Below are 21362 nucleotides of genomic sequence, written 5' to 3' on the forward strand. Positions count from 1 at the left end.
ACCTTCTATCTCTCATACTCAGACCTGCTGATATTCAATTTGTATAAAACTGACTCAAAAGTGAATATTTAAAGACTTGTGTGTGGGGAGAAGTTTTGAATGAGCCCCATAGCTTTGCTTGAGACCCAGGGTTCTGCCCTCAAATGTACATATTGCTTTGTAATCAGTCGGCAGCTTGGCATTATAGACCCTGGTGTAACTCCCTGCAGTTGGGAATTGTGACTAGATAAAAGTGGAATGCCTACGGCACACTATAGTCTTCGGCCATACAAATTGATGTATTGCCAAATTGGCACCTGACCTGAGGAACCTTCGCTGTTATCTTTAAGGAAGCCAAATGCCAAGGAAGGCTTGTGGTAAAACAGGGGAGTGTTGTAGTGACCCAGTACGGTCACTACTGGTTACTATTAACACATCAGGGAGACTGGGTTTGCATTTTATTATATTGTATGTGATAACTCGCCTGTATCTTTAGTATCTCTGCCTGGCCTTAGTAACTGGGAAACCCCTTGCTATGGATCCGCCCCTCTGTCTTACTTGAGCCCTGATTGGCTGAGGCCATCTTTCCTGCACAACAGAAGCAAAAGGCGCTCCACCCCTCTCTTTTTATTCTCGCTCTTTGAAGGAAGACAGCAATACATCATGGGAGGAGAAAGAACAATTTGTGGACTTAATTGGCATAAGGCATAACTCTCACAAATATTTTCATGAGTATTATACCTGTTTCTTTTATTAATAAAATTAAAAACAGCCAATATAATGCATTACAGGGATGCACCCCTTTATAAATGAGGTTAAGGAGCACGCAATAGTCAGACAAGTAAGAATCAGGTAGGAAAATGATACAATAGCAAACAGAAAAAGAATGGAGTCTTATACTTGAGCAATTTATTTTCTTGCACCATGATGGGGTGCAGAAAAAAATAGCTGTGTGTTCTAAAGCCACATTTACATGCAATGATTAGCACTCAAAATTGGTTCAAATGCTGGCTTTTGAGCAATAATCGTTGCCTGCAAACGCTTACCTCTTTGACTGAACAATGATTTTTAGGTGAGCTTAAAATCCATTAAGAGAGATAACAGAGTCCACATGCTATGTTCTCCACCAGAGCAGCTGATTACATTGTATTCAGCTGACAGCCCATGGCAGCCCCTGTGAAGACAATGCAGCTGAGTGCAAAGTCCAGACCACATGCTGGGATTTGTGAACAGCTGCTGGAGGCTCATTTACATGCAAATGAAGGTAATAAACTGCTAATGGACATTAGTGTCCTTTAGCAGTTTATGCAAAACTTACTAAACTGTCAATCTTTCAGTCATTTGAAAGATTGTCTTTACGTGTTAATGGGCCTTAACTTTTCATTTTCCTCAGAATGCATCACCCATTGTTTTCAATGAGACTGAAAAAAACGTTGCACAGCGGATCGCTACTTTCCCTGAAGTGATAAAAAACTATTTAATGAAAAATTCCTCGCATCTTTAGGTAAATCGCATGTTGGCAAGCGCGATATTAGTTTCACGGTCTGATATCGCTCTCAGCTGTCTGTATGTAGCCTTATAGTAACAGCAAAGTGGCTACATTTTAAACAAGTCTCATTCGTGCACTGCAAAAAATAATCGACACAAAATCCACAGGAAGCCAATTTACGCTACGGATTACGCTATCATTGCGGACTTCACCCTTTGCTATGCAACGGGTATAAACTGTAGCAGTTCTGCAGAATTTCCATATCCAAACCATTTTGGTGCATTTTTCTCCATTTAGGATTTTCTGAAGATTTCCAGAAAACCCCCAGCGGATCTGCCGTGTGCGGCCTTACCCTACATAGGTTTGAATCCTATTTTCTAAACCTATAATTTAGACTTGATTTGCATCATGTTCTCCAATGTATCCCGGGGGACTACAAAATTATGAAATCTATGTGTGATTTTGATGGATCCATTTTTATCCTTCTATACAGTACCGATAGTGGTGATATTTTTATTTTAGCAGAGATAAACATCAGCCTTGTTCTGTTCTGATATAGTTGTAGTAAGCTTGTTTCTGGTACTGTATTTATGTAGCATGGTCAGTTCTGGTATTTTAACTATGCAGTTAAAGCTTGGTAGGGTTATTCATTTCTATGCAGTAAACTAGTTTCTGTTATGTTTTCTATGTAGCAAGCTTGACTCTAGTACCATATCTAAGTAGGAAACCTTACTCCATCACCGTATATTTGTAGTAAGCTTTGCTCTGGTACCATAGCTATGTAGGAAACTTAGCTCCATCACTGCATCTATGTAGTAAGCTTGCCTCTGTTACCATATCTATATAGTAAGCTTGGTTCTCTTATCATATCTATGTAGTAAGCTTGGTTCTGCTACACTATCTATAAAGTAAGCTTGGCTCTGTTACCATATTTATATAGTAAGCTTGGTTCTGTTCTGGTGTCTATGTAGTAAACTCTATTTTACTACTGTATTCATATAGTAAGCTCAGTTCTGGGATAATATCCGTGTAGTAAGCTTGGTTTTACTATCGTATCCATGTAATTAGCTCTGTTCTGTTACCGTATACATTTTCCTGTCACCTTCTGCTCTCCTTTAGCTTCCCTGTGGAATATATTGACTCACTAATATCTGAGCAACGTAGAAGACAAGTTGTGATTCAGGATATTGTGAACGGCTCCTTTTAATTTGAAGATAATTCAACACAAAAACTGAATGTGCATTATTGTTGTATAGATGGGAAGTAGGCCTTCTGAATCACTGGTGGGCTTTGAACCCAAGACTCAAGCACTGCAAGGCAACAGTGCTAACAACGGAGCCACCATGCTTGTTGTTTTACCTCGAGAGGAGGATAAGAGCAACAAGAATAAACACAAAGAGAACATAAAAAAAATAATGCAGATGTGACCTTTGGTCAGACTTGAGAACCCAGGACACCACTGCAAGGCAACAGTGTTAGCAAGTGAACCACCATGCTTGTTTTTTCTTTCTTCTTCTCCGGAAGAGGAGGAAAAGAAGAAGAAAACACTATAAGAAGATACAAACTCCATGCAGGTGTTGTCCATAGTCAGACATGAACCTAGATTGCCAGTGCTACAAGTCAACAGTGCTAGCCAGTGAGCCATCAAGCTTCTTCCTTCTCCGGAAGAGAAGAAGACGACTGAGAAAGAAGATTTTAATCTCCTTCCCATTCTCCACAAGAGGAGAAGGTGAATAAGATGAAAGTAAAGGAGGAGAAGCAGGAAGAAAAAAGTATGGCGGCTTAGCCATTAGCACTCTTGCCTTGACATGCTGGAGTTCTAGGTTTAAATTTGACCAAGGACAACATCTGCATGGACTCCAAATGTTCTCTTTATGTTTCTTGTTCTCTTCCAGATAAGAAAGAAGGAAGAGCCAGCATGGTGGCTGAGCTGTTAGTGCTGCTGCCTTGTAGTGCTGGAGTCCCAGGTTCAAATCTGACTAAGAGCTTAGTCACACGGGCGCCGATCCGCCCGTGTTTCTGGATGATAAGACGGCCACACTGCAGGTGCGGATAACTCTCTGCACCAGCTGGAAAAAAGAACACATGGCTGGCAATGGAACCGATCATGCGGAGAATCATGCAGAAACACAGGCGGATCGGCGCCCCTGTGACTGAACCCAAAGGATGAAGTTTGTATCGGGTTTTTCAAAGTTCCTGCAGTCTTTGATGAGAATTGAACCTAGGCCTCCAGCATTACAAGGCAACAGTGTTAACCACTGTGACACATTCATTAAAGTGCCACCACCACAGTTGTTTTAAATGCCGAAAATGGACATAAGTGGAAAGCATGTAAACAGAACAAATGCTTTTCACTTCTGTTTTGGCCTATCTAGATCTATATAGAAAACACAAATGTGAACAAACACTTAAGAATCATCGCCCCCAAACACAAAAATATAAAGTTGCTGCAGAGCGATCAAAGCATCACTAGTTGTGGTCCCAAAGGGGGACTAAAAAAAAAAAAAAGTAAAAATAAGAATAAGGCCTCCTTCACATGGGCTACAAATCGCATGTGTAAGAAGCCCATGCTTTCCTATGGGGTCCTTCACACATGTGATGTTTTGTAGTATGCTACAAAACAACACAAAAACCTTACGGGTCCGACGATATGCCTGCGACTCGCGAGGTTTTGTAGCCCATGTTTCCCTATGCAGCCTTCCTCTCTGTTGTATCGCATGAAAACGCAGTTTTCGTATGATGCAATGCAACTTTGACAGTAGGAAATGCTACTTTCAAAGCTATAATCTAAGCCCTACTGTAGAAAAAAAAAATACACATACATCACCTCTCCCGCGCTGTTAGCCTGGCCCCATCTTCTCCCCGGGTCCCAGCACTGATCATCTTCTTTTCTAACCAGGGATTCAAAAATTCCAGCCTCCTGGAAGTGCTGGCTGTGATTGGCTAAGCATCAGCCAATCACAGCCAGCGTTTCCAGAAAGTGGGGATTTTTGAATCCCCATCCAGATGAGAAGAAGATCAGTGCCGGGACTCGGGGAGAAGATGTGGCCGGGCTGACAGCGCGGGAGAGGTGATGTGGTTTTTTTACTTCTTTTTCAGCTCTGGCTTATTTTCGGAGAGGGGCTTATATTTCAAAAACCCTTTTGCCAGATTTACAATAAAATAATCTAAATAATAAAACAAAAATACATATTTGGTAAAAGTCAGATCTATCAAAATAATGCATTATTTACGCTGCACAATGAAGGTCGTCAACAAATAAATAAAAAAATAAGGGACGCCAGACATGCACTTTTTTTTGGCCACCCAGTCTCTAAGAAAAAAAATGCAATAGAACGATTAAAAAAACTCGAATGAATTCCAGAATGGTACCAAATCAAAATACAGGATGTCCCGAAAAAAAATGAACCCTTGCACAACTATGTCGACGGAAAAATAAAAAGTTATTGCAAGCAGAAGATGGCGGCAGAAAATAATTAAAAAAAATAGAGGTCTTTGAAAAAAAATACAAGTAGTACAGCACAAACAAAACCAAAAAAAAACTATGTAAGTTTGGTATCGTAGTCATCGTATTCACCCATAGAATAAAGTGATGTCATTTTTGTTGCAGTTTGTGCGCCGTAGAAACAAGACGCACCGAAAGATGGCAGAAGTTCTTTTTTTCATTTTACTCCACTTGAAGTTTTTAAAAGCTTTTCAGTACATTAAATAGCACCATTAAAAAATACAACTCGTCCCGCAAAAACAAGCCCTCATACAGCGACGTTGATGGATAAATAAAGAAGTTACGATTTTTTTAAAAGGGGGGGGGGGAGGAGAAACAAAACAGGAACAAAAAGGGCCGCGTCATTAAGGGGTTAACAAGCACAGTGAACGCAGTTTAAAAAAATATACATATTCTTTTATCCCGTCTGAACATAATGAAAATACGATGAATTAAGAAGTCCTCTGAATAGCAAAATGAGGCAAATAAAAACGGCAACAGCAGCTCGCCGTGCAAACAAACAAGCCCTCAAACAGCCTCATAGGTAGAAAAATATAAACTTACAGCTCTCAGAATGTGGCGATAAAAAGCCATTTTTAACTTTTTTTTTTAACAGCTCGCTTGTAATATACAAGAACAGTAAAAAAAATACTATATAAGTTAAGTATTACCAAAATCATTGCAAATTTTAAAATAATGTGGATATTTTTAGCAGCACCACAAATCCCATAAAAATAACCCATAAAAAATTAAATAGTACTTTTTTTTTTATTTATCCCGACTTAGAATGCTGTTACAACACAACAGATGACAAACTAAGGGGGTTTTCTTGATATGAGCTGTTGATGGCCTATTTTTAAAAATAGTCTAACAGCAGCACATTGCTTGAGACCCCCGTTGAGGACCCCCACCTAGCAGACCGATGTACTTGGGCAGACAAATGACTGCACCATTCTCAACTTTTAACAAATTGCTCTGATTCTCTTTTTTCCCCGTCCCCAAATGAACTGAACCTGTGAACTGGGCATTAAAGGGTCTCTAGACAGATGTTCTTTTATGGCTTGTAATCCTTTTTCATGTGGAATGCAGGAGTATAGCCCCTCTACATCCACGGAGCACCAAGTGTATGATTCTTTCCATTCTAGATCTTTCATCATGTCCATTCGATGACCTGAATCTTTCTTACTTAGCGGCTGAACGGGATCGCTTCCTGAAGTTGTGAATGGAGATTTATGAAAGAAAGCGTTGTCATTGATGAGAGTGGTAGGGTATGTGAAAAGGAAATGACGTACTACACACATGATGTACAGATGGCCCCGACAGCGGCGTTCATCACGGAAATGTGAGTAAATGTTTTATATAAATGGAAGTTTATTTCTGAAGTGTTTTATGCTTGAAAAGGGCGACAAGTAAATGTTTCCTGAAACGCGTTGCATTGTAATAAAGTGAATGTAATACGGACCATCGAGTCCCGGTTTAATCCCTTGGAGTCCGTGAGCGCGGGGACTTTTGCTTTTTCTGCCTGCTACATTGTACTACAGCCCAAGTGAGGGCTGCATCCCACAGACGACTCTCCGGTGATCTAGATCAGGAACCCAGGGTGGTTTAACAAGCTTTCGTGGATATTAGGTGCTAGCGGGCTCTCAGGATCGAGAGTTCCCCTGGGCACCAGGTGAGTTAACCCTATATTCACCTTCATTTAAACCATCTAAACGATATGAGGCGCTGATACCAATTTTCTAGGTTCCTAAATGGGTTGTCCAACTTCTAGCCATTTTAAGACAGCTCCATACAGTGCACAGTGGCTCAGGTTGGTACTGCAGGCTGAGTCCTATTGAAGTAAATGGGACTCAGACTCCAATACCAACCCAGGCCGCTGTGCAATGTACGGAGCTGTCTGAAAACCGCTAGAAGTCGGACAACTCCTTTAAAATTTTTAAGAAAAAGAGATTTGTGGATAAATTTTCCACAATCATTATATTAACATGACTTCTCTCCTGTGTGAATTCTCTGATGTGTAACAAGAGCCGACTTCTGGTTAAAATATTCCCCACAATCAGAACAGAAAAATGGCCTTTCTCCTGTGTGAATTCTCCAATGTGAAACAAGATGTGATTTCTGATTAAAACATTTCCCACATTCAGAACAGGAATATGAATTCTCACCTGTATTAGTTCTTTGATGGGTTAGATGTGATTTCTGCTCAAAATATTTCTCAAAGTCTGAACATGAATATGATTTCTCCACTGTGTGAATTCTCTGATGTGTAATAAGTGGAGATTTACGATTAAAACATTTCCCACATTCTGAACATGAATATGGCTTTACTCCTGTGTGAATTCTCTGATGTAGTACAAGTTCTGATTTCTGGGTAAAACCTTTCCCACACTCTGAACATGGAAATGGCCTCTCACCTGTGTGAATTCTGAGATGTACTACAAGTTCTGATTTCTGATTATAATCTTTCCCACACTCTGAACATGAAAATGGCCTCTCACCTGTATGAATTCTCCGATGCCTAGCAAGATGAGATGGATTGGTAAAACTTTTCCCACATTCTAAACATGAAAATGGCCTCTCACCCGTGTGAGTTCTCTGATGTGGAACAAGATAGGATTTACGGTGAAAACCTTTCCCACATTCTGTACATGAAAATGGCTTCTCCCCTGTGTGAATTCTCTGATGTGTAAGAAGAAGACATTTATGCCTAAAACATTTCCCACATTCTAAACATAAAAATGGCTTCTCTTCTTTGTAAACCCTTTGTTGTTCAACATCCCTTCTGTAAAAGTTTTTTTTCTTAACTGCCTGTGATGAATTAGTAGATGATGAAGAAGGATCAGATGATAGATCTTTGCTGTGAAGGGCTGAGGGTAGATCTTGGATAATGGCATGATCTGCATGTGTATTTGACTTGATAATATAATCTTCCACTTTACATTCTGAAGATATTAGATGTCTCACTGAGCTGCTGGTGTCGTCATCTGGCAACAAAAAGTAAGTTATTATTTTTTAAAACAGCATTACCATTAAATTTATAGTTTCTTACTAGAGATGAGCGAACGTACTCGTCCGAGCTTGATGCTCGGGCGAATATTAGGGTGTTCGGGATGTTCGTTATTCGTAACGAACACCACACGATGTTCGGATGTTCGTCTATATGCGCTCAATGGGGCCGGCGGCAGCAGCGCCAACCCCATTGAGAACATATAGAAGACAAATCCTTCTTCTCTGCCACAGCTGTAACAGCTGTGACAGAGAAGAACGATGTTTGCCCATTGAATTCAATGGAACCGGCAATACAGCCGACTCCACTGAATGCAATGGGCTGCCGGCGATCGCGGGATGAATTGTCGGAAAGGGGTTAAATATATAAGCCCTTTCCTGCAATTCATCCAGAAATGTGTAAAAATAAAAAATATATATATACTCACCTGGTGCCGACAGACGGAGTTCAGCGCGGCAGGCTGCAGTTCTCCTGAACTGCTCTGAACAGCTGTGAGTAGTATTCAGCAGCCGGGGATTTAAAATCCCTGCCTGCTGAATAAGATGCCTCTGAATGGTCACAGCCTGACCAATCAGAGGCCAGCCCTCACTCACACCCATTCATGAATTCATGAATGGGTGAGTGAGGGCTGCCTCTGATTGGCTCAGGGGCAGGAGAGCAGGAGGGGCAGGAGAGCTGCCCCTGAGCCAATCAGAGGCAGCCCTCACTCACCCATTCATGAATTCATGAATGGGTGTGAGTGAGGGCTGGCCTCTGATTGGTCAGGCTGTGACCAATCAGAGGCATCTTATTCAGCAGGCAGGGATTTTAAATCCCCGGCTGCTGAATACTACTAACAGCTGTTCAGAGCAGTTCAGGAGAACTGCAGCCTGCCGCGCTGAACTCCGTCTGTCGGCACCAGGTGAGTATATATATATTTTTTATTTTTACACATTTCTGGATGAATTGCAGGAAAGGGCTTATATATTTAACCCCTTTCCGACAATTCATCCCGCGATCGCCGGCAGCCCATTGCATTCAGTGGAGTCGGCTGTATTGACGGCTCCATTGAATTCAATGGGCTAACATCGTTCTTCTCTGCCACAGCTGTTACAGCTGTGGCAGAGGAGAACTTGCTGTGTCGTTCCCATCATTTTCTTGAATTGCCAAGATTTTCACACATGAAAACCTTAGCGAGCATCGGCGAAATACAAAAATGTTCCGGTCGCCCATTGACTTCAATGGGGTTCGTTATTCGAAACGAACACCCGAACATCGCGGGAAGTTCGTTTCGAATAACGCGAACCCGAACATTTTGGTGTTCGCTCATCTTTATTTCTTACTTTATATATAATGGCCATACAAGTTGCGAGGCGAGTAGCAAAATTCAATGATCAACCAAGACAGAGATGGCAAAACAGATGACAAGTTTACAGTAGACTTCAGAGTAAGGAGCAGTGGATCATGATGTTCAGCCACCAGGCTGTTCTCTTGGTCTTCTTAGACTCCTGTATCATTGAACGTGTCATCACTAGTGATGAGCGAGCATACTCGCTAAGGGCAATTGCTCGAGCGAGCATTGCCCTTAGCGAGTACCTGCCCGCTTGAGAGAAAAGGTTCGGGTTCCGGCGCGGGTGACAGGTGAGTTGCGGCAGTGAGCAGGGGGAGCGGGGGGAAGAGAGGGGGGGAGAGAGAGAGATCTCCCCTCCATTCCTCCCCGCTCTCCCCCGCAGCTCCCTGCCCGCCGCTGGCACCCGAACCTTTTCTCTCAAGTGGGCAGGTACTCGCTAAGGGCAATGCTCACTCAAGCAATTGCCCCTAGCAAGTATGCTCGCTCATCACTAGTCATCACTTTTTCAACAGAGAAACCAAATGGAGACTTATAAAAGATTCCCTGTGAGTCAGTAAAAAAAGTGCATGAGAAACTACACATGCGAATTTGAGCTTCTTAGTAACTTGTGACGGTGAGGCTGGCGGACAGGCATGGGTAGAGAATGACGTCACTGCCTTAGATCCGGCCCATGTGACTCATCAAGCCAGCACATGGTCCTTGTTGTTCACCGCTGGACGCCGAGGAGAGAACAGTTTCTTAATGTTAATTAGTTGGCTAGGGTAATTGGCTGTCCAACTATCAGCAACTTTATTTGGCTATTTAAATTGACTTTGCAGAGGAGAACGCCTTAGTTATATTTCTTGTGGTTATGTGCAGCGAGTTGTTCTGTCAGGGCTTGTGCCACCATTTGCTTTCTATACGAGCAACCCAAACTGGCACAGTATTTGTTCTGTTGAGGTGTTATACTGTTGTTTTCTTTGAGGTATTCCAGGATGGGTTTCTCAAAAACCCCTCGAATATTTTTCCATGTTCTGGATTCTGTTTTTTGGGTCCATATATCCATGATCTGTATTATGCTATAATGGTATAGGTTTCTCCCTTTTCTGTATTCTGCTATCTATTTCTCAATATACTCTTAGTACAGATCGGAATTCGATAACATCGTTAGTCCCAAAATTGGACCAATTATTTATATTCTGGCTGAATAGGGAAATATACAGCTAAAAAATGTCAACAAGGAGCTTAAAAATACACAAACTTGTTGTAGTCATTGAATGAGAAGAGTTTGTTCTCTACATGTAGTCTCACCTGGGGGGTTATCTGTAGGGATCTCCACCTTACACAGCTGATCCACCCTCACATGTGTCTCTGTAGCATCAATATGGAGCGAATCTTCATCCGGATTCACCAGCTGTGAAATAAATATTGTAAAAGTCATCACACAGTTGGAGAAGTCGTGTGGAAGGTTTTATATGGCCAGAAAAGGTCATTAATTAGTATGAGGAGCCGGAATGACATGACAGCAGTAGTGATCTGGGCCAAATAGCTGCAGGTCTCCTGTATAACTCCAACCTGTTGCTTCTTTATTCCAACCAGAAGTCTCCAGAACCAGAAAATAGTGATAAGATGCGGAGATCTAATGTCTGCGGTCGGCTGTAATCCTGCCATCTCCAGCTTTCTCATTACACAAGTATCAATCATATAATAAGACTGAACACAAGACCTTCCCAGCCGTCCTACAGACCAGAGGGGAGATTTCATGAGACCTTCTCTCCATCTACCTGATCATCCTGTGGAAGAAGAGGCCGGGGACATCTCTCTGCTGCTGTTCTCTTACTGGATCTACCTGCAGAAAACACAGACAGCCACTGAATTCATTCTCTACATACAAATAATAAAGGCCGTGTGGATTTAGTCCTGTCTATTACCTGGTAATGGGGGGGACTGGTGGTCCTCCATCATGACATCCTTGTACAGATCCTTGTGTCCTTCTAAATACTCCCACTCCTCCATGGAGAAATAGACAGTGAAGTCCTGACACCTTATAGGAACCTGACAACACAATGATACCATCATCACCCAGACACGTTATACCGCCATAGCGTTACTGTATAATGTCCCAGCATTCCCAGCAGCGTCACCTCTCCAGTCAGCAGCTCAATCATCTTGTTGGTGAGTTCTAGGATCTTCTGCTCATTGATCTCCTCCAGTATCAGGGGGTGAGGTGGAGGCCCTGTGATTGGGCTCAGGGGTCTTCCCCATCCATCAGACACCGGGTCCTGACAGACATCACTAGAAGTCTTCTTCACTACCGTGTAATCCTGTTTATGGGGAGATACATCCATAAATATCACTGCAGACATTCCCAGAGTCCTTCATGTCTCCCGCTATGGTCACCTGTTATTAAAGCAGTTGTCCGTATCGGGACCGGAATGTAGCGATGTAGAAAACTGAATAAAACAACCCTTAAAGAGGACGTTTCATTAATACCAGTTATTCCCCAGCCACAGTGTAGAGTATAAATTCCTGATTCTGCGGGTCCAACTGCTGCAACCCCCACGATCACAAAAACAGAGCCTTGATATGTCCTAAAGTATGGACACTGGAAGAACTATAATTTAGGACCCCCCTATGATCAGCAAATTATTTCCTGCCCTGGTGGTATCTTATTTGGTGGGACCAACCCCGCTCTGTACATAATGCGTTCAGCTGCCTTCGATAGCGAACACCCACAGCAGCCATGATCAGCGTGAATGTTGATTGCAGCTGTTAATCCTTTAAATGCTTTGATCTGCATTAAGAGGTCATGAATGCCCCCACCTCGCAATGAGATCATGAGGTGCTGTTTAGTTGGCATAGCAGTCTGAGGCCTTCTGAAGGCTCCAAGGCTACCAAGGCTGATTGTCTGTGGCATGGCTTAATAGACCGTCAGAATGTGGTATAATGCAATACTATGGTGCAGTGTCAGACGAATCCACAGGCTAAGTTATCTGCGGGGTTCTGTTCCTGGTCACTCTCCTTCTGTCTTTCCATCTCTCTTTCGGTACACATTCACACTAAAGGATATTCACTTAGCGCTGTATGGTGGGTTCTCGCACGCTTGCGGTTCTCCAAGTCTTTAGCATGGAGACCTGGCTAGATTGGGCCCAGGACACACACATAGCCATCGCTTATCTTCTTCCATCTTCTCTACACACAGACTAAAGGTGTCTGTCTGTATGCAGGCAGCCTCTCCAACTCACTAACTTCACTCCAAGGAGAGAGACCGAAAGACAGACTCCCGTTCATGCACCTTGCAAACACATATATCAAACAAGGTCACGACAAACAACAAGATACATTTTCCAGCCATAACCCAGACAGTAACCCATTCAGTGCTGCGGCTATGCAATACAAATCAAATGCACTCACATAGAAGACACTGACTAAACGTAAGCACAAGACACACATAGATCACTCAGAAACATCTAGAAACTTTTGTACACTACAATGGTATTGCATATTACTCTAAAAGTGATCAAACAATCACAAGTTCAGTTCCCCAATGGGGACAAAAAAAATAAAAAATTTAAAATAGAGTTAAAAAAGTTTTATGAATTATTAGAAAAAATAAAAGGTGCAACCCACTAGTACTTTTATGTGCACTGAAAGAAGATGATCAACCAACAAACAAGCATTCATAGTTATTTATGACTTATTTTTTTCAGTTTCCCAACATTTGCCTGTTTTTGTCTAAAACTAGATAACTGCGATAACATAGACAGGAATGATGTAATGTCATGTCATCCCCAGAATCTCTCACCTCTCCTGTAAGCTGGAAGAGTATCTCTAGGGTGAGGGTGAATATACTCTCCGCCATCTTGTCCCTCTTCCTCTCCATCCTTGTCGGGTCAATCAGGAATATTATCTGATATAGAAGATATCAGCTGAGGATCCTGAATGGGAAGAAGACGAGACAATGTAACATCATACAAAATCCCCTGTAATAATACAATTACTGGAGATAATAAGGGGAAACCAGTGAGGAAGTAATAAAGATGCAGAATTTGCTGTGGGATTTTCTGCTGTGGAAAGTCTGCAGCATTTGTGCCCCGTTTAAACATACCTTAGGTAACGGCTTCACACGGGCGAGAAAACTGGTTGAAGTTGGTGCATTTTAAGATGCACAAATATGAACCCCATTCTTCTGAATAGCGCACGCATGCAATTTCTTTCCTGTATGGCACCGCAAGGAAGTAAGAGTGGCTGGAGCCTTAGGAGACAGTGATCATTCTATCCTTGGATTTTGGATAAATAGAGGAGGAAGACCTGAGAAAACTCAGAGCTCAAGGTTGGATTTCAGAAAGGCAGAAATTAATGAACTCAGAAAGAGGGTAAGAAGAATCCAATGGCTGGATGTTCTTAAGGACAAAAATGTCCAAGAAGGTTGGGAAATATTGCGAAATGAGATTCTCCAAGCACAATCGTTAACAATCCCTAAAAGAAGGAAGAATGGGAAGCAGTTAAAGAGACCAGAATGGATGAACACAGAACTTGCACACATGATAAAAGGGAAGAAAATATGTTTATCAAATGGAAAGAGGGGGGAAATATCTAAAGAAGAATATAATGGGGTCTGCAGAAACTGTAGGGCAAGTGTCAAAAAAGCTAAAGCTGATAATGAATTGAGGCTTGCAACAGAGGCCAAAAGCAATAAAAAAGGATTTGGGGGGGTATGTCAAAAGTAAAAGAAAAGTCAAAGATGCTATTGGATGCTTACAAGATGAAAATGGTGAATTGGTTAGGAATGGTGTTGAGAAGGCCAAACTTTTAAATTCATATTTTGTATCTGTTTTCTCTCAGAAAGTAGATGAAACATCAACTGATCTTTCTTGTGCTATTAGCAGAATAAAAGAATGCAGGCTATCTGTAAGCAGAGAGATGGTAGGGGAACACTTAGGTAAATTAAATGAATTCAAGTTTCAAGGTCCAGATGAATTACATCCTAGGATACTAAAGAAAGCAGGGGAGGTAATTGCTGAACCACTCGCCATAATCTTTGAAAATTCCTGGACAACAGGAGAAGTCCTAGAAGACTGGAGAAGGGCAAATGTTGTCCCTATCTTCAAAAAAGGGAAAATGGTGGATCAAGGAAACTACAGGCCTGTGAGCCTTACTTCCATACAGAAAAGATCTTTGAAGAAATTATTAAACAGCATATATGCAAGTACTTGGAGAAAAATGGAGTAATTAACCAGAGCCAGCATGGGTTTGTAACAAACAAGTCATGCCAGATGAATCTAAATTCCTTCTATGACAATAACACCGACTGGGTTGATCAGGGAAATGCGGTGGATATAGTTTATCTTGACTTTAGTAAAGCATTTGACAAAGTATCTCATACCATACTTAATGGAAAAATGATGACATATGACATTGACAAGGCAACTGTTAGGTGGATTCACAACTGGCTGAGTGATCGTACTCAAAAAGTGGTCATAAATGCCGGCACATCCAAGTGGAAGAATGTATCAAGTGGGGTACCACAAGGCTCTATCCTAGGCCCAGTGTTCGTCAACATTTTTATAAATGATCTGGAGAATGGAATTGATGAGAAACACAAAGCTAGAAGGGATAGCTAACACTAGGGAAGAGAGAGGGAGTATTCAAAAAGATCTAGAAAAGATCAGATTGGTATTTAACAAGGAGAAATGCAAAGTCCTACATCTGAGCAAGAAAAAAAAACCACATACAGAATGGGAGGAATTGGGCTAAGCAGCAGCACATGTGAAAAAGACTTGGGTATACTAATAGATCATAGACTGAACATGAGTCAACAATGTGATGCAGCACCCAAAAAGGGAAACACAATTCTGGGATGTATTAAGAGAAGCATAGAGTCTAGATCACATGAGGTCATTATCCCCCTCTACTCTTCCTTAGTCAGACCTCAACTGGAATACTGTGTCCAGTTCTGGGCACCCAACTTAAAGAAAAAAGACATAGACAATCTGGAGCAAGTTCAGAGAAGAGTTACCAGGATGATGAGCGGTCAGCAAATCCTGTCCTATGAGGAACGGTTAAAGGATCTGGGAATGTTTAGCTTGCAAAAAAGAAGGCTGAGAGAAGACTTAATAGCGGTCTACAAATATATGAAGGGCTGTCACAGTGCAGAGGGATCAGCCATATTCATATTTGTTCAAAGAAATACTAGAAGCAATGGGATGAAACTGAAAGGGGGAAATACAAATTAAAAACTAGAAAAAAACTTTCTGACAGTGAGGGTGATCAATGAGTGGAACAGGTTACCACAGGAGGTGGTGAGTTCTCCTTCAATGGAAGTGTTCAAACAAAGGCTGGACAGACATCTGTCTGCCATGATTTAGTGATCCTGCACTGAGCAGGGGGTTGGACCCGATGACCCAATGAAACACCTTGCATCCCTTGAAAATTCACATGATGGGAGCGCGATATGGGGGGGGGGGGGGGGGGATTTAAAACTGATAACATGCTTACCTGTGTGTGGCTAACATAAAAGCTCCTTCAGGTGAGCGTATACGCAAATACACATTTTTGCAGCGTGCCGTATTTTTTTTTTAAACTCCTGCTTTCTCGCGGTATGGACGCAGTGTCAGCTGCGTCTGTATCACAGGGCAGATGGCATCCAGTGACTTCAATAGAAGCTGTGGAGGTCATCCGTGCGGGAAAACCACACAAAAAAGGAGTGTGCTGTGGATGTTTACCTGTGCGTGAGATCCACACCCCGGGGAAAAATGACATCCGCAGCTATTTAATTACCTGCGGGTGCCCAATGATTCCCTATGGGCGCGGATCATGCGTGCAGAAGACCCGCGCGTTTTTTACAATTCCATTTTCCCAATTGCGCCTTCTTGGCCTTGAAAACAGCACAACGGCTCCAGCTGCGCTCGCACAAAATAGGCGCCTTCCATTCATAAAAAAAACTAAAGTAGCGCACACTACGTTATTAAACATAGCAAATATCTTCTTCTCCTGAGTGCACAGACTGCTAGAGTAATATTAACTCCGTATTACTGGCAGAAAAAACGGATGGGACACGGATGAAACGTCCGGCGTGTGAGGAGCTGCGAAGAATCACGTAATATCATGGTGAACAGCGAATATATAAAACAAGAAAAATACATTTTTCCCCATTCTTAAACAAAAAATAAAACTAATCACCAGGCAAAAAAAACCCATTCCCTCAACAGCAGAAAGATCCAAAGTGTTAGAAAGTGACAAAGAAAACAAACATTAAATGTCCGATAATTATTACTGAATTATAGAGGTGAATGAGATAATAACCCCCCACATACCGCCACATGGAGAGCCGGACCAGAGCAAGAGCCAAGACCTGGTGGGCTACAGGACCTCTGATGACATCACGCCCATGTGGCATGACATGTGACCAGACCCTTCTGTGGGAGGAGCCATCCTGTATTTACCAAGTAGTCTTTTTGCCGAATTGTTCTGAGCTGCTGCAGAGAAAAGTCATTATGCAGCTCCTTGGTACTGGGGGTTCAGGGAGCCCCCTCCATCTACAGATACAATAGTCTGCAGTATCGGGGGCTCTGGGTGCCCCTCCATCTACAGATACAATAGTCTGCAGTACTGGGGGCTCTGGGTGCCCATCCATCTACAGATACAATAGTCTGCAGTACTGGGGGCTCTGGGTGCCCCCTCCACCTACAGATACAATAGTCTGCAGTACTGGGGGCTCTGGGTGCCCCCTCCATCTATAGATACAATAGTCTGCAGTACTGGGGGCTCTGGGTGCCCCCTCCATCTACAGATACAATAGTCTGCAGTACTGAGGGCTCTGGGTGCCCCCTCCATCTACAGATACAATAGTCTGCAGTACTGGGGGCTCTGGGTGCCCCCTCCATCTACAGATACAATAGTCTGCTGTACTGGGGGCTCTGGGTGCCCCCTCCATCTACAGATACAATAGTCTGTAGTACTGGGGGCTCTGGGTGCCCTCTCCATCTACAGATACAATAGTCTGCAGTACTGGGGGCTCTGGGTGCCCCCTCCATCTACAGATACAATAGTCTGCAGTACTGGAGGCTCTGGGTGCCCCCTCCATCTACAGATACAATAGTCTGCAGTACTGGGGGCTCTGGGTGCCCCCTCCATCTACAGATACAATAGTCTGCAGTACTGGGGGCTCTGGTTGCCCCCTCCATCTATAGATACAATAGTCTGCAGTACTGGGGGCTCTGGGTGCCCTCTCCATCTACAGATACAATAGTCTGCAGTACTGGGGGCTCTGGGTGCCCCCTCCATCTATAGATACAATAGTCTGCAGTACTGGGGGCTCTGGGTGCCCCCTCCATCTACAGATACAATAGTCTGCAGTACTGGGGGCTCTGGGTGCCCCCTCCATCTACAGATACAATAGTCTGCAGTACTGGGGGCTCTGGATGCCCCCTCCATCTACAGATACCACAGTCTGCAGTACTGGGGGCTCTGGGTGCCCCTCCATCTACAGATACAATGGTCTGCAGTACTGGGGGCTCTGGGTGCCCCCTCCATCTACAGATACAATAGTCTGCAGTACTGGGGGCTCTGGGTGCCCCCTCCATCTACAGATACAATAGTCTGCAGTACTGAGGGCTCTGGGTGCCCCCTCCATCTACAGATACAATAGTCTGCAGTACTGGGGGCTCTGGGTGCCCCCTCCATGTATAGATACAATAGTCTGCTGTACTGGGGGCTCTGGGTGCCCCCTCCATCTACAGATACAATAGTCTGTAGTACTGGGGGCTCTGGGTGCCCTCTCCATCTACAGATACAATAGTCTGCAGTACTGGGGGCTCTGGGTGCCCCCTCCATCTACAGATACAATAGTCTGCAGTACTGGGGGCTCTGGGTGCCCCCTCCATCTATAGATACAATAGTCTGCAGTACTGGGGGCTCTGGGTGCCCCCTCCATCTACAGATACAATAGTCTGCAGTACTGGGGGCTCTGGGTGCCCCCTCCATCTATAGATACAATAGTCTGCAGTACTGGGGGCTCTGGGTGCCCCCTCCATCTACAGATACAATAGTCTGCAGTACTGGGGGCTCTGGGTGCCCCCTCCATCTACAGATACAATAGTCTGCAGTACTGGGGGCTCTGGATGCCCCCTCCATCTACAGATACCACAGTCTGCAGTACTGGGGGCTCTGGGTGCCCCTCCATCTACAGATACAATAGTCTGCAGTACTGGGGGCTCTGGGTGCCCCCTCCATTTACAGATGCAATAGTCTGCAGTACTGGGGGTTCCGGGTGCCCCCTCCATCTACAGATACAATAGTCTGCAGTACTGGGGGCTCTGGATACCCCCTCCATCTATAGACACAATAGTCTGCAATACTGGGGCTCTGGGTGCCTCTCCATCTACAGATACAATAGTCTGCAGTACTGGGGGCTCTGGGTGCCCCTCCATCTACAGATACAATAGTCTGCAGTACTGGGGGCTCTGGGTGCCCCTCCATCTACAGATACAATAGTCTGCAGTACTGGGGGCTCTGGGTGCCCCCTCCATCTACAGATACAATGGTCTGCAGTACTGGGGGCTCTGGGTTCCCCCTCCATCTACAGATACAATAGTCTGCAGTACTGGGGGCTCTGGGTGCCCTCTCCATCTACAGATACAATAGTCTGCAGTACTGAGGGCTCTGGGTGCCCTCTCCATCTACAGATACAATAGTCTGCAGTACTGGGGTCTCTGGGTGCCCCCTCCATCTACAGATACAATAGTCTGCAGTACTGGGAGCTCTGGGTGCCCCCTCCATCTACAGATACAATAGTCTGCAGTACTGGGGGCTCTAAGTGCCCCCTCCATCTACAGATACACTAGTCTGCAGTACTGGGGGCTCTGGGTGCCCCCTCCATTTACACATACAATAGTCTGCAGTACTGGGGCTCTGGGTGCCTCTCCATCTACAGATACAATAGTCTGCAGTACTGGGGGCTCTGGGTACCCCCTCCATCTACAGATACAATAGTCTGCAGTACTGGGGGCTCTGGGTGCCCTCTCCATCTACAGATACAATAGTCTGCAGTACTGGGGGCTCTGGGTGCCCCGCTCCATCTACAGATACAATAGTCTGCAGTACTGGGGGCTCTGGGTGCCCCCTCCATCTACAGATACAATAGTCTACAGTACAGGGGGCTCTGGGTGCCCCCTCCATCTACAGATACAATAGTCTGCAGTACTGGGGGCTCTGGGTGCTCCTCCATCTACAGATTCAATAGTCTGCAGTACTGGGGGCTCTGGGTGCCCCCTCCATCTACAGATACAGTGGTCTGCAGTACTGGGGGCTCTGGGTGCCCCCTCCATCTACAGATACAATAGTCTGCAGTACTGGGGGCTCTGGGTGCTCCTCCATCTACAGATACAATAGTCTGCAGTACTGGGGACTCTGGGTGCCCCCTCCATCTACAGATACAATAGTCTGCAGTACTGGGGGCTTTGGGTGCCCCCTCCATCTACAGATACAGTAGTCTGCAGTACTGGGGGCTCTGGGTGCCCCTCCATCTACAGATACAATAGTCTGCAGTACTGGGGGCTCTGGGTGCCCCCTCCATCTACAGATGCAATAGTCTGCAGTACTGGGGGCTCTGGGTGCCCCTCCATCTACAGATACAATAGTCTGCAGTACTTGGGGCTCTGGGTGCCCCCTCCATCTACAGATACAATAGCCTGCAGTACTGGGGGCTCTCGGTGCCCCCTCCATCTACAGATACAATAGTCTGCAGTACTGGGGGCTCTGGGTCCCCCCTCCATCTACAGATACAATAGTCTGCAGTACTGGGGGCTCTGGGTGCCCCCTCCATCTACAGATACAATAGTCTGCAGTACTGGGGGCTCTGGGTGCCCTCTCCATCTACAGATACAATAGTCTGCAGTACTGGGGGCTCTGGGTGCCCCCTCCATCTACAGATACAATAGCCTGCAGTACTGGGGCTCTGGGTGCCCCCTCCAGCTACAGATACAATAGTCTGCAGTACTGGGGACTCCTCCATATACAGATACAATAGTCTGCAGTACTGGGGGCTCTGGGTGCCCTCTCCATCTACAGATATAATAGTCTGCAGTACTGAGGGCTCTGGGTGCCCCCTCCATCTACAGATACAATAATCTGCAGTACTGGGGGCTCTGGGTGCCCCCTCTATCTACAGATACAATAGTCTGCAGTACTGAGGGCTCTGGGTGCCCCCTCCATCTACAGATACAATAGTCTGTAGTACTGGGGGCTCTGGGTGCCCCCTCCATCTACAGATATAATAGTCTGCAGTACTGAGGGCTCTGGGTGCCCCCTCCATCTACAGATATAATAGTCTGCAGTACTGAGGGCTCTGGGTGCCCCCTCCATCTACAGATACAATAGTCTGCAATACTGGGGGCTCTGGGTGCCCCCTCTATCTACAGATATAATAGTCTGCAGTACTGAGGGCTCTGGGTGCCCCCTCCATCTACAGATACAATGGTCTGCAGTACTTGGGGCTCTGCGTGCCCCTCCATCTACAGATACAATAGTCTGCAGTACTGGAGGTTCTGGGTGCCCCCTCCATCTACAGATACAATAGTCTGCAGTACTGGGGGCTCTGGGTGCCCTCTCCATCTACAGATACAATAGTCTGCAGCACTGGGGGCTCTGGGTGCCCCCTCCATCTACAGATACAATAGTCTGCAGCACTGGGGGCTCTGGGTGCCCCCTCCATTTACAGATACAATAGTCTGCAGTACTGGGGGCTCTGGGTGCCCTCTCCATCTACAGATACAATAGTCTGCAGTACTGGGGGCTCTGGGTGCCCTCTCCATCTACAGATACAATAGTCTGCAGCACTGGGGGCTCTTGGTGCCCCCTCCATCTACAGATACAATAGTCTGCAGTACTGGGGGCTCTGGGTGCCCCCTCCATCTATAGATACAATAGTCTGCAGTACTGGGGGCTCTGGATGCCCCCTCCATCTACAGATACCACAGTCTGCAGTACTGGGGGCTCTGGGTGCCCCTCCATCTACAGATACAATAGTCTGCAGTACTGGGGGCTCTGGGTGCCCCCTCCATTTACAGATGCAATAGTCTGCAGTACTGGGGGT

At 44.8% G+C, this 21362-nt stretch overlaps 2 protein-coding genes across 2 annotated transcripts in view; both read right to left on the reverse strand.

The window, feature by feature from the left end:
* Positions 1–6813: 6813 nt before the first annotated feature.
* LOC136624523 (zinc finger protein 665-like) overlaps positions 6814–21362 on the reverse strand; it is a 97324-nt gene continuing 82775 nt past the window's right edge. Inside the window, exon 7 of the mRNA XM_066598507.1 lies at positions 6814–7527. Within this exon, the coding sequence (XP_066454604.1) occupies positions 6933–7527 (595 nt within the window). The 3' untranslated portion in view covers positions 6814–6932. The remainder of the gene's footprint in view (positions 7528–21362) is intronic.
* Positions 11183–13204, reverse strand: LOC136624482 (gastrula zinc finger protein XlCGF66.1-like). Its single transcript, XM_066598465.1, has 3 exons — positions 13074–13204; positions 11413–11592; positions 11183–11323 (listed from the first exon to the last, which is right to left on the reverse strand). Exons 1-3 carry the CDS (start codon positions 13149–13151, stop codon positions 11183–11185), a joined length of 399 nt encoding a protein of 132 aa, XP_066454562.1. The 5' UTR covers positions 13152–13204.

Source organism: Eleutherodactylus coqui, chromosome 4, assembly GCF_035609145.1.
Source record: "Eleutherodactylus coqui strain aEleCoq1 chromosome 4, aEleCoq1.hap1, whole genome shotgun sequence".
Lineage (NCBI taxonomy): Eukaryota > Metazoa > Chordata > Amphibia > Anura > Eleutherodactylidae > Eleutherodactylus > Eleutherodactylus coqui.